The sequence below is a fragment of the Cotesia glomerata genome, linkage group LG3, assembly GCF_020080835.1.
Source record: "Cotesia glomerata isolate CgM1 linkage group LG3, MPM_Cglom_v2.3, whole genome shotgun sequence".
NCBI classification, from domain to species: domain Eukaryota; kingdom Metazoa; phylum Arthropoda; class Insecta; order Hymenoptera; family Braconidae; genus Cotesia; species Cotesia glomerata.
In genome coordinates this window covers 15,885,695-15,899,998 of record NC_058160.1, presented here as the reverse complement: position 1 = coordinate 15,899,998, position 14,304 = coordinate 15,885,695, and the positions used below count along the sequence as shown (strand labels likewise).

At 28.3% G+C, this 14,304-nt stretch overlaps 1 protein-coding gene across 1 annotated transcript; it reads right to left on the bottom strand.

Annotated features, from left to right (window-relative positions):
* Positions 1-4,679: 4,679 nt before the first annotated feature.
* LOC123261382 lies at positions 4,680-5,395 on the bottom strand. The gene is made up of 3 exons (XM_044722976.1): positions 5,139-5,395; positions 4,880-5,022; positions 4,680-4,781 (listed from the first exon to the last, which is right to left on the bottom strand). Exons 1-3 carry the CDS (start codon positions 5,347-5,349, stop codon positions 4,680-4,682), a joined length of 456 nt encoding a protein of 151 aa, XP_044578911.1. The 5' UTR covers positions 5,350-5,395.
* Between the last annotated feature and the right edge of the window lie 8,909 nt (positions 5,396-14,304).

Genomic DNA, 14,304 nt, shown 5'->3' with positions numbered 1-14,304 from the left:
TGTTTAGGAGGCCATACTCAAAATGCCAATGAAAGTTTTAATTCAACTATTTGGCGTATGGCCCCTAAACATTTGCATAGTGGTTTAAAAACTATTGAAATTGCTGCATACTTGGCTGCTTGCTTATTCAATGAAGGCAGTTCAAGTATTTTATTAGTCATGAACGAGTTAGGTCTCATCGTTGGGAACAATAGCTTCAATCACGCACAACAATCCGACAGTCAGCGCGTAACCCGTCAGAATCGACGCAGCTCCTTGGACAGTAAAGAAGCCCGAAAAGCACGAAAAGAAAAGCTACAAGCTCAAAATGAAGCATATGAAGCTGAAGAAGGCTTACAATATGGTGCTGGAATAGCTGATTAATTGGTAAGTTGTTTCAATTCGTTTAATACAACTTTATATTAACCTTTTGGCACCGTGGCTTTATTTACCAGTAACAATTTATCGAAACAAAAATTTTTCATAAAAATTTATCATACAAAAATTTCTCACATGCAAAAAATTCTCACTCAAAAATTTCTTGATTAAAAAATTCTCACAGAGCAAAAATTATCATTTAAAAGTTTCTCAAATATTTTATTTTCACTTTATCATTAAAAATTCATAATTAAATAAATATTAATTTTAATAATAATTAATAATACCAAATAAATTTTGACAATGAGAAATATTGCCTTTGTGAAAATATCGAACAAGAAATTATTGCTGATAATTTATGTCGCGAGAAATTATTGCATGAGAAAAAGAGACGGTCACCTTAACTTTTTTCATCACTTATTTTTTAAACGCGTTTTCTCGAAACTAGTTTTTCGAACTAGTGTACACTCTAGCTTAAAAAGTTTTTAACCAATCATCTTCAAATTTAGTATATTATTTCTTTACACAATTGTGCTGAATATGAACCTCAATCAGAAGCAATTTTTTCATTTTAACTAATTTTTATACTAAACAATAAACAAAAAAGGTAAAAAACATGACTTACTTTCACAGCCGTCAAAAAATGAAAATTTTTTTTTTTCTTTTAAAATGAGGTTCATATAGAAGATACATGTCTAAAAAAAGTTATAATTTTGATGCATTGATTTCAGATAAAAATTATGGCCTCCATGATGTACACCAGTTGCGAAGTCGGACGACAACCTACGAGATGTATCAGCTGATATCTTTACTACTTTTTAAGTTTTATTCTTGTAAATGTAAATTTTTACTCTTCAATATATGTATAAAATAACCCAAAAGTTTGAATAAATAATATTAATTTTTTATACCTTTAAATAATTGATTAAAATCTGCTCGAAAACGGCCATCTACACGCATTTCCCCCCTTAAGATTTTATTCTCTATACTCTCGCAAATAACTTTTATTATTCCATCCTATCGTTTCATGAGAAATAAATAAAGCTGAGAATGACATTAATCATTTGACTACTTTTTCTCTCATGAAAATGTTTGAAATTAATTAATAATATTCAAAGATAATTATTGATTCCGTAACCACTACACTTATAACGATTTTTTGAATTTATTTGTGTATCTTTCCTCCTCCCAAGACGACAATCATTATTTATTGATTTTAATTTTTGTTTAATTAGTGGATCAATTTGTTTTTTATTTTTTAAATAATTTTCTCTACCCCTAATTAAATAATTCAATAATTAAATAAACTTTTGAATTAAATTTTTTGTTTCATCACTTTTGCACCTCTTGCATTTTTTAAATACATAATTTTTTTTTACTTATGGCATTCTTTATCACTACCTTCTTAGTTGCTAACAATTTTTTAACCGCTCAAAAGTGCCAATTTATTGTTTGTGCGTTTTAATAAATTTCTTGAAAAATATATAGTATTTTGATATCATTCAAAATTTTATTGTTTGACCACTCTTACAAAAATTTTAAATATTAAATTCTTTTCTGGTCCGCGGAAACAACTTTATTGTTCATCCGATACTAATCATTTTTCATCCGATAATTTTTCATACTATTTAATTACTATTTTTCTCCTATTTGAAAATAATTACTTACTTGTTATAAGAAGTATGCTTACAGACTTGCGGTTTAAGCTCCAAAAATTAAGTAAGCGACTGCCTTCGTATGCACAGATAACAGTCCGCTTTCAATACCGTTGAATCCATCTTCTGCACTGGTTACACCTTATGACCTGAAAAAAAGGAATGTTTCAGTTTTGGTTCATTTACATTTTTGCTATATTAGAAAAGACTTTACCTGTCTCTATTATTCTCAATAGGTTTATTAATTTCTTTATACTTACTACCTTCCTTGTTAATTAATAATAACCTTTTTATTATTGTCTTAATAGTTACGTAAGTTTTAACAAAGTTATTCTGAGCATCATAAAATGATCTCAGAGTTTTTATACTATAAACTTGTAGATGCTTCTTCTTTTTGGACACAACCCATAATGCGAAGCATTACAGAGTGCTTTACGATGACTCAATTTTTTTTTTCTGCATCCGCAACTTGATCACGGTGGTGTACGATGAACCATACCGTAGTATGGTTCAGCTGGACAACATAGACAGCCTACTTGGTGACGTTATCCGATATCCATCCTGTACGTTGCTATGTTAGACTCATCGTAAGTCAAGCAATCAGACAATGCCACTCAACATTTATGTGTAACATTGTTTTATTAACCCGGTTTGTCCCGCGAACAGTTGTTTCCTCGTTCCAAGTGAACTTCATGTTTTATGAGGTTTTCTTCACGGTGAGTATCGTCTCAGCAATGAGTTAACTTTTAAAATTATCGTTATCACAGTCCTGCGTATCTTTTTTTTCCTGATAACACTGGTGTATTATTCCATATTTGAGGTTGTTGGAAATCCTCACGTGGGATTTCAGTGGGTCTCTTCAGAATCTGCAATTTAAATTAACACTTAGTCTCGTATGAAAATTGATTCAAAAAAATTTTAAAATTGAATTTATACAACTCAGAGAAACGTTTACATATTCTTAGATTTTAATATATCAAATTTAGATCGTTTTATATCGTTAGTTGTTTCGGCGATCTTAAAAATTGCTTTACATATAATATAAAAATAGCAATCATAAAAATTGTTTTGCATTGGTTACATCTTCACCCACAAAAATACGAGTTTTAAGTTAAACCGCTAATGTACAGAAAAACATAACCTGGATTAAAATGACTGATTTTAGAAAAAGTAAAAAATAATTATAATTTTACGAAACTCCTGCTATCATAAATATTTATTAATGAAAATTTGATCATAAATTTTGAAAACTTACGTTTTATAACAGCAAATGTTCACCACAGACAAAACGCCTTCACTGCCGCTATTAACCATAATTTACATTGAAATTCACCTCCAATAATAAATAATTATTTACGAGTGTGTAGTTATTATCACTGTATTTTATTGTTATATAATTAGAAAATAAATTGATTCTAAGAAATTTAATTATAAATAAAACACCATCACAGACTGGAAGGTTACGTTCTTTGTGCTTTGTTAATCGCTCTCTTTCTTCTTACTTCACATGTGTCCGTTAGTTCACTATTCACTCTCAAATGTATATTAGCGCCAGTGTTATATTATAAGAATGTGCGCGGGATATTTGAAGTGTTTCAAATTTAAAACTTCGACTATGTACATCCGCAAATACATTGATGAAACCCGCTAATAAATTCCAATATTCAGCTGATTATTTTTCAATTAATAGTTGTTGAAAGTCACTTGGAAACTTTATAATTACAAAAAGAATTATATTTACAAAAAGAATTTTATTTTTTAGAATGCCCATGATCGTAACAAAAGCATCTAGTCGATGTCTTATTTTTCAATATTAATTACTATTTGTTGATTAAATAATACAAAAAAAAAATCCTGAATGAATCGAAAAAGTGCTCTTTTGTATTTTCCAATCTATCGGGCTAACAAAAAAAATTAATTTGCAATTATTAATACATGCTTTAAACTTTTTTTTTGTCCATAACATCAATTAAATAGGAACAGAGCATGATAAGAATTTATAAATCATCATTTAAATCCATACAATCTATTTCTTTCACTTTCAATAATCCATTGTTGATTTATTATATAAAATTCAATCTATCACTAACACACAATCAAATTGATAATTTTTTCAAAGAATATTCGCAGTCTCTTACTAACAAAAGAAATCATTAAGCGTTGTTCAGTTGCATGCATTTCAAGCTTGTGAAAAAGTACAGATTATATCATCTTGTTTTTACTCATGAATGGCTTAAAATTATTGAATTAAAAAAATTTATTGCTTCATAGAACTTTTGAGAAAAATTTTTAATATTATCTTATTGAATATTTTGTTATTGAGTGTCAATGAAAAAAAGTTTCCCATAAAAGTAATCAAAGTAATCAAAGTAATTATATTGTTTGTCATAAATTGATACTGGGTTCTAAATAGGGCGTGCAATTTTAAGATGAAATTTGTTGTGCATGAGTTATAAGCATTAACTCACTCAATTGTTGATTTAATTTTTGCCTTGAAACAAAAAAATCGTTTATGAATTTGAAATTGACATCAAAATCAGAAACAAATATGAATTTCGCACTGAAAAAATATCAGTTTTTAAATTATTATTTTGAAAAAAACAACAATATTATTAAATATTACTGTTTGTGAATAATTATGATTATAAGATAAATAATTACAGTTAACTAATACAATTTTGCTTTCGTATTAATTATTACCTCTGGATCTGATAGATACAAGTGGTCACTTGATTCGACTACATGTTGCTTAGCATCCGACAATCTTTTCTGGAATAAAAAATTACCGAAAGTTAAGAAAGTTGTTCTTTTGTATTATAATAGGGGCATTCCATAGTGACTGGTGGGACATTTTAATATTGATTTACCTTTTCTCTTATACAATCCTCTTCTTCCGCTTTATCATGAACTCGCTTAGACACTTTAGTTGCGACTGGACTATCCGAGTAGTTCTTGCGAATTGTTGGTCGTTTGTTATTCGAACAAAGTGGTAGTAAATCTTCTTCTGAATCTAAAAATAAAAATTAATTCAATACTTTCAAATATAAATTAAGTAATGAATAGTAAATTGTGATGCAGAAAGTAAGATCGATGTACTTTAGTTTCAATTCGATAAATCAAATTTACCTTCATTAGCAAGTATTTGGATTTGAATAATCTTTTTCCGCTCATTAAACAAAACAAACTTTTGATTTTCGTCAATGTATTCTAGTTCTGTCAATTGGGTGTATTTAATCGAGCCAGCAACAAGTGCTTGTAAATAAACCTTCTTCGATCGTATAATCTCCTCACGATCATTATTCACACGTTTTATTAACACAAATTTCTTGATAGCCATTTCTTATCTGTAAATTAAAAACTATTCGTTAATTTATTTTAAGTGACTGAAAACAACAGACATCTGACTATGTTTTAAATTACATTAAATAATGAAGTGAAACAGACAACAAACAAATAGTGCATCTACAATTTTTTAAGTTCTACATAAGAAATTTGTCTAATTTCTTTTTAAAAGTTTATTGATGGATCGATGTCCTAAAAATTATTAGATATTCGTTATTATCAGTATAGTTTGATTACATTCTGTAATATTATTTGTAAAAAATAAATATAAGGCCTCTCAATAGTACGCGCTATAACCTTAATTATGTACTGAGACTAACTAATGCTGAGATTTTTTACCACAAAATAACTTTGCAAAAGTTAAATATTAACCTTTTTATATTTCGAATGTAGTTTCGATGAATCGATTTTTTAATTGATGACATCAATTTAATACTATTAATAAAAGTAATTTAACAATCACGCGCCAAGAATAAAATTTTAACAAAGGAAAATGACTCAAATGTCTTTGGCTGTATGACTCACATATACAATAGCGTGTATTGGTATAGGTGTACAACTATAGTAAATTAATAGTATTCCAAGAGATGTCGCAAAAGCGTTCAAATTATCCGGGAAATTTTGAACGACAGAAGTATTAAAAATTGAAATTTCTTACTAAAATTTTTAATTTTTATATATTATTGTATTCAGTCAATTTTTATTCTAATTGATTTCAATTTAAGTTATAAATATATTTATTTTTAAAGCTAATCTAAATTAATAAATGATTTTATCGTTGTTCTAGAATATCTATAACTATTTTACAAAAATGACGAGTCAAATTTATTTTTAATTTTTGTTTTCACATACTTTTTTCCATAAAATAACAGAAAAAAAATATACTAACTTACCTTTTACTTTTTCCACGATTTTTTCTATCTTTCACTATCAAAGCTATAAAAATCACAATCAATATTCTGTAAACATCACAATGTACTGTTACTTTATTTTTTATTTTTCATTTTTTCTACTGAAAACTTAATTCTATAGAGTACATGTGAAACGAAAAAATTAAAAACTATTTATTATTTTTTTTTTTTGATTTTATGTAATAAATTAGAATTCATCAAAGCAATGATATTAGTCAAGTTGAAAATAATTAAACTTTAACAAAATAAAGAAAATTTAGAGTTACTTTTTTATTTTTATTTAATTGAAAATATTTTTGAAAATTAATTTAAATTAAATATTAATAATTTAACCATTATTTTAGAATGACAGTGATAGAAGAATTTGTTATTATTAATCATTTATTACATATAATTTATAAACAATACATCAATATTTGTTTACGATTAGCAAAGACTTTTTAATTTTAATAAATATTGATTAACTGTTAGTAAATGGACTTTTTTCACAGATAAATTAATTTGTTAACAGTTGATATTCTAGTTTAATTTGATTCTAGTCCGTCTCCCAACAATTTGCCAGTTTAAAAATGTATATACAATTTGCGTTACAAATTTTAATAGCCGGTGTGAATTCTTGAGTTAGCTTGACAAATACTATTCTATTACTTACTTTTACTAATTTTATATACTGAGTATCAAGTGCACTTCTTATAATGGAAAACTTATTCATAAAAAATCCTCTTATTACAAGACCATCAAAATTAAAATTTACAATTTTAGTTATTTCACCGAAACCATAATTCTTAGAGTAAACAATTGAATTACAATATTTTAATTCTTTTGTACTGGTACAAAAGTATTGTATTCCGTTAACTCGGATAGTTTTAAAAGCTTTTACATTATTTACAACCTCATAGCCAGCTGAAAAAAGTGAATGATTTTCAGACTCTGTCAGTTCTGTTATTGTAGGTTTACTTGTTTCAATAATTCTAGTTTCACTAAGCGGAGTATTAGAGTGACATAAATTTAATAATTTATTTATGAAATTTTTGGTTTCGTCTGACATTAAATTACTGCTAGAAACTGATTCGATGAACTTAGTCATTAAAAAGCGCGTAACTATTCGATCAGGTCTACAGTGTGGACTTGTCACTTTATCCATGATTGTCCTATTCCAGGATTCAAAAGTAAACGTACTCTGACACCACATAGGTCCCCAGTATTGAATAGTGTTTGCCAAATGAGTCAAAAGATGTATATTAAAACTCATGTTACTTTTACCAAAATACTCTTGAAATAATTTCACATAGTTTTCAAGGAGATTTCGTGCTACAAAAAGCTATAGTGCCGTGATTGAATCATTATTAAGAAGATGAATTGCTTCAGATAACATTGCTAAGTGTTTTGAATACAAAGGAGGAAGAATACCATGCAGGCATATAGGTGCATATTCAAGCCAATTCCTCCATTCAGAAGCTTTCCACAGTTTATATTTTGATATTGATCTTGGTAAACGAGAACGACGACCCGGTGGTCTTATTGCTAATAGTCTTTTATCTATTAGTTTCATCTGTTTTTTGCTAATATAAAATGGTTTTTTTTTTATTGTAAACAATATTGTCATATGCTGTTTAATTACGCCTAAGAAAACAGCATGCACTGACTAAACGACAACTCCCTTACCAAGATCAAATTTTGGTAAAGCTTTTAACGACGATATACCTTTAATTCCGTTGACGTTAATCTTTGTTTGAAATGCTGTCTTCATATCTTTTCTCATTTCTTCATCTGTTCTCAGACGTTTAAAACTATGGCTAACAGGATATACATGTTTTTTATCTTTATGAATCCCTTTGGCGTAACAGAAGGAACATCCAAAATATCCATTGTACTGGGTTGTTCGCAGTAACTTCACTCGAGCAGGAGAATCAACACTGCAATTGATAACAATAAATTTGTAAACTTTTGTAATGGTATCAGATACTTTATATTGAATGCCATCTTCATAAAGAGTTTTCAGGTCTTTAATAATGGGATGTAAAAAATTATTCATGACTGGCTGTTGTATATCTACATATATTCCAGCCAAAAGTACATGTTTTTTTCGAAGGTGAGGAGGCAACTCATTTATTTGCAAGTAAATTGGCCATGCGCTAGCTTTAAAGGATTTTGAAAGTTGACATCCATCTGTATTTATAGTAAATGAGAGATGATCAGGATTGCTTAAAAAATTTCCCGGTAAGCATAACTCTTTATATGCTTCTCCGTCGTAAATGTCTTCCATAGCATCGTTACTCTTTTTTCTTCTATTGAATCTGTACTGGAAGAATTCATGTATATTTTCTGTTTGAAATAATTCTTGTAGTTGTGCAGATAGGTTGAGTTGTAAGAAATAAGATAGCTGACAATTTTCAATATCTGGACCACTTAGTTTACTAGGGCAAACTTTTGTAATTACTTTTCCAATACCTAACGGTCCATGACAGTGTTTACAATATAAATGACGAGTGATCAATTTATCATCTCTATTTAATGACTTTCATAATAGTTTTTTTGTTGATGGTATTTGGTTATCATGATGAGTAATTTTTATTAATCTCAAAATGCTAAGTGTTACTTCGTAACTGAGATTGTACTTAGTAGAAATCGCTAAAATGGCCAGTAAAAAGTCTGCTTGATGAACATTTGGTTTTAAGTGAAGTGGTAAACGGAAAATTACTTCTGGAATGGCCATAAATTAAGCAAGTAAACCAACCTCGTCATGATTGTCATCATCATCATCATCATCATCATCATCATCATCATCATCATCATCATCATCATCATCATCATCATCATCATCATCACTTTCTTCTTCTTCGTCACTTCCTTCTTCTTCTTCTTCTTCTTCTTCTTCTTCTTCTTCGTCACTTTCTTCCTCACTACTTTCTTCTTTGTGACTCTCTTCTTCAACTTCATGATTTTCTATTTCTATTTCTTCCTCCGCTTCTCCGTGACTTCCCGTTTCTTCTTCATGATCATCACCATAATTTTCTACGCTGCTGGCTGATTCACGAGATAATATAACAATCTGCAAGAATTAAAATGAAGTTTATAACCAATTTTATTTTCACTTAACTTGAAAATTTATAATTAAGTTTAAGCTATATCGTCTGTGTTATTTAATCTTTAAGAAGGTCATTTCAGCTCAGTAGAGTTAAATAAATTTTAGTATTAAATACGGCTATGAACTCAATTGAAATACGTATAAAAATTCATGATACTGAATTCCAACAGACATCTAATAATTTTTTATAATTTCATAACAATTAAATTGTAATGAAAAAAATTTAGAAAAAAAGTGTCACATGCAGAAATTAAAAAAAATTAGAAGTGAAAATTTTTAATAATTATTGATTTGTTATAAAAATTTAAAAAATTGAAAGATGTCTACTAACTTCAGTATCATAAAAATTCATTAAAAAATCTAAAAAAGTTTAGTAAAACTAAAAGGGCATACAATAAAGAGAACATTAAATATAGCATTTATCAGGGAAGTCAGTTAAATTGATTAAACAATTTAATTATTGCATATTTCGAATATGCAACATACCAGTTTTGTAAGCAGATGTTTTTATCCAAAATATCTATGGGACAGACATATCATTATATTCTGTATTTCTGTATTTTTTTTATAGGTTAATAAATTAAAATTACATCAAATTTACCTTTTCTGTGCGATTTTCTGATAAAATTGCTTTTCTTTTTCGTGATGAAATTCTGTTGTAGCAATTTCCACCTTTTTTATGAATATTGTTCATTTTTTGAGACTTCATAACACAAATCACTGATCCAAATTGACTGAGAACAGCTGACATCAAAGTACAATCCAGTTTAGAGCCAAATTTGATCATAGAGTGCGTGAGTGTCATTTTTCACTAAGGGTAGGGAGTTATCTGCCCACGATATATTTATAGGTCGAACTTTACACAGTAAAAATGAATCATGCTGAAGTTGGCTGACATATGATTTTTAGGATTTTTTTAGAAAAATAAATTACTATGAAAATAATTTTTTAAAAAATCCCACTTTAAGATGAATCAAAAATTTATTGTTGTAATTTTTTAAAAAACTTTTTCCTTAGACTAATTTATTTGTTGTAAAAATCTCAAAAATCAAAAATGTCGGCTAACCTCAGTTTTATAAAAATTATTCAAGCAAATTTTAGATTATTTTCTGACAACTAGTCGGTTTATTCTGATAATTCACTGTATTACATCGTCTGCCATGAATTTAGCCAAATAATTTTATTTTACCGTGAATTCACCGTGATTACTTCTTCCGGTGATTTATGATCTAAAAGAATGACGGTGATTTTAGGGTGTTTCACTAAAATTTCATCATGAATTAGGGTGAATTCACCGTGATCACTTCATTGTACGGTGACTTACGATCTTGAAGAATGACGGTGAACTCGGGCGTCTCACCGAAATTTCACCGTAAATCACGGTGAATTCACCGTGGATTACCGTAACATTTCGGTGATTTCACTGAGAAACATGGTGAATCACCGACATATGGTTTTTTTACCGTGAATCACTGTAATTACGGTTTTTCACCGTGATTTGGATCTGCCAGGGCATACCGTAAGCAGAACGGTTTTTTGAGGTTGCATAATTTTATTAATTTTACAGACCTTTTTTCCCTTCAAGAATACTTTATAATAATACGTTACATCTTATATTATCAATATTAACTAATTATAGTTAGTGATAAATATGAATTCTATTTAAAATTCATAAAATTCACTGGCACAAAATATAGCGACCCAGATTTTTAGATTTTAACTTTTTTCTTATGGGGAACATAACCTCCCGATGATAGAAAAGTATGAAACTATAGTTAAAAAAAAAGGTGGATACGCACGGAAGCTTATGCGCTGTGAGCACGTGTGTATATTATAAATATATATATGTTGCTGTATAACGTGTTATAGGTGTGGTGCTGTAAGCGCTTAATGCATCCAACGCGAACGCACCCAAAGATATTTCACATCCTGCATTTACACATGCCGGGGTGCGTTGGAATTATTTTTACGTAAAGTATAGCTTAATGGAAATAGTTTTCCATGAAAAGAAAAATGCAGCCAACGTTATATTAAAGTTGGTACTGTAGAATAGATGAAGTAAACTAAAATCTTAGAGACTCTCACAAATGTTAATGAACTAAAGTATCTTGTCTGCAATTATTTTGTTATTTATTCACTTTTAATTTCCAACAAAACAGTATTGAAATTAAATGATCAATTTTTTGAGTTACAACAATTATCAAGTTTTTTTCTACGATTATATGAAATATAAAGATTTTGATTGATAATTTAGTTTATTAATCTTAACCAAAGAGTATATGCGGCTTATTTATATAAAATTTTATTAATGCAACTAGATATTGTACGAAAAATAAAGATTAATTTATTAATATTAAAATTTTAGCCAGTCCCATGGCTAAGCGGTATAATGCTTGTCATGCTTGCTTGGGACTGGTGAGGCGTGGGTTCGAATCCCGGTGTGAGCTGAAATTTAATTTTCAGTGAACATCGGTGCTCGTAACTCACTCCGGGCTGTACAGGTTTGGGTTTTTCGATGGTTTCCCCAAGCCCTGTGCTACCGGTGGGGCACAGGCAAATGCGTGCAGTTTCCCCAAAGTCGGCCCATCGCCGCATTACTCTCCAGGCTGAAAAAGTATGTAATACCGCCAAACTTATTCTGCCAAACTTAATGTACCGATCAGCCTGGAGTCCCCTTCCGGTCTCGGCCGGACCCCCATCGAGACAGAAGTCTGAAAAGCGGGGTTAAAATAAAAAAAAAAAAAAAATATTACAATTTTAGGAACATTTAATTTTCGCGGGATTTAATTTTCGCGGGAAAGGTACAAATTTTGAATTAAACATTTTTTTAATTACAAAAAATGTTAAGATTTTTTTTATTATAAAATCTTTAGAATTAACTATCAAACAACTTTACATGTGAATTTTTTAAAATTATTCATATTTTCTTCTAACTAAATTTTATTTAGTAACAACAGTCAATACTTAAAAGAGCTAAAATTGTTTGGGTTTGCTTTCATCAAAAAAGTCAGCTAATCAAAGTCTTAAGGTGCAATTTCATGCTGACGCTTGACGCTGGCTTAGAGCGTCAAATGAGCTTAAATTGTATATAGTTTCGACTGGAGCGCCATCTTAAATTAATGCAGCGTCAGTTAAAACTAAACATTTTTTTAACATAACCTTAACCGTGTTTAACTTTTTGCAGACAGTGTAAATAAATAAATTAATTAAAAATGTTTAGTCACAAAACCATAACATTCTAATGTCTCATGGCAGGAATGCTAGTATTTTTTAATTATTGTTTTATTTTTCAATTATGAATTATGAAAATTTGTTAATAATAAATTAACTAATAAGTATGCATGAAAAACATAAGCGCGTTAAAGTTTAGTTTGAATTTATTGAATGGTCTGAAGCTCGCGCGCTACGCAACGTTGCCAAATCTTTTGACTCCATTTTATTGTAGGTAACTTGAGAATTTTTTATAATTTTTATATATTTATTTCTCAATAAATATATCGGTAACTGATATATTTTCTTGCAAAAAAAGAAACCTGAATATTTCGAAAATCTGATTTTTAGTTTTTTTTTACTTTATCTAATCCATGACTGATAGTATAAGTCGAGAAATACTGCAAACGTCTGATTTTCTCGTAAGACTCTGAACAAATACTAACATTTAAAAATTTTATTTTTTCAAAAATTTGTCCGAGAAAGTATAATTTAAAGCTCACTATAAGATAAATAAGGACCTTAACTATTAGAAAAAAATTAAATTTACTCATAATCTAATATTTTTTATTTTACATTAGCGGCGAAAGGACCTCCTTAAGTAATTCTGTTCGAGCGGTGTACAGAACTACGATATCTCAGTAGTAGGTGTCTGTAGATGGCATTTCAATCGAATTGAGCGGAAGTTTTAAGCGACGATATTCATTACATAACACTTATATTAATCATGAGTTTGACGAATTGTGTTATTTCTTAACAACAATATGATAATAACAATAAATAATCATTAAATTAATAATAATAACGACAATACCAACAATAACAATAAAGATAACACTGAAAGTTGTCATAATAGTAACAATAAATTAATGATGAAAATAATAGTAATAATAATATTTATCATTATTAATATTATTGTTATTAAATTATTAAGCATTAAAGTATTAAATTGAAATTTACAACTACCACAACTACAAAAAATGTTAAAATTTTTTTTCAAATTTATGTAAAATTAAAAGCTTACAATCGATAATTTAGTTTATTAATCTAAGCCAAAGAGTATTCCCGGCTTATTTATATAAAATTTTATTAATGCTGCTAGATATTGTACGAAAAGTGATACTTAAAATGATTTATATTGAAACTTTATAATCATTCAATTTCTGCAGGAAAAATACAAAATTTGAACTAAAAATTTTTTTAAAAACAAAAAATCATAAAATATATTATTTAATATAAAATCCCTAGAATTAATTATTAGATAACTTTTCATCTGTATCTTTCTAAATATATTTTCTTCTCATTCAGTGGCATTTATTCACTAGAGTCAATATTTAAGGACCAGTTTTTCAATCCAGGATAAAATTTTATCTAATGATGAAAATCTATCTATATATTTCATATATATAAATATACTGGCAGTAATACTTTTATTCTGGATAAAATTTTATCTTGATTTGAAAAACTGGCCCTAAAAGAGCTAGAATTGTTTGATTTTGCTTTCTTCGGAAAAATCAGCTTATCAAGATCTTTGTTATTAAATTATTAAGCATTAAAGTATTAAATTTAAATTTACAACTACCACAACTACAAAAAAAGTTGAAATTTTTTTTCAAATTTATGTAAAATTAAAAGCTTACAATTGATAATTTAGTTTATCAATCTAAGCCAAAGAGTATTCGCGGCTTATTTATATAAAATTTTATTAATGCTGCTAAATATTGTACGATAAGTGATACTT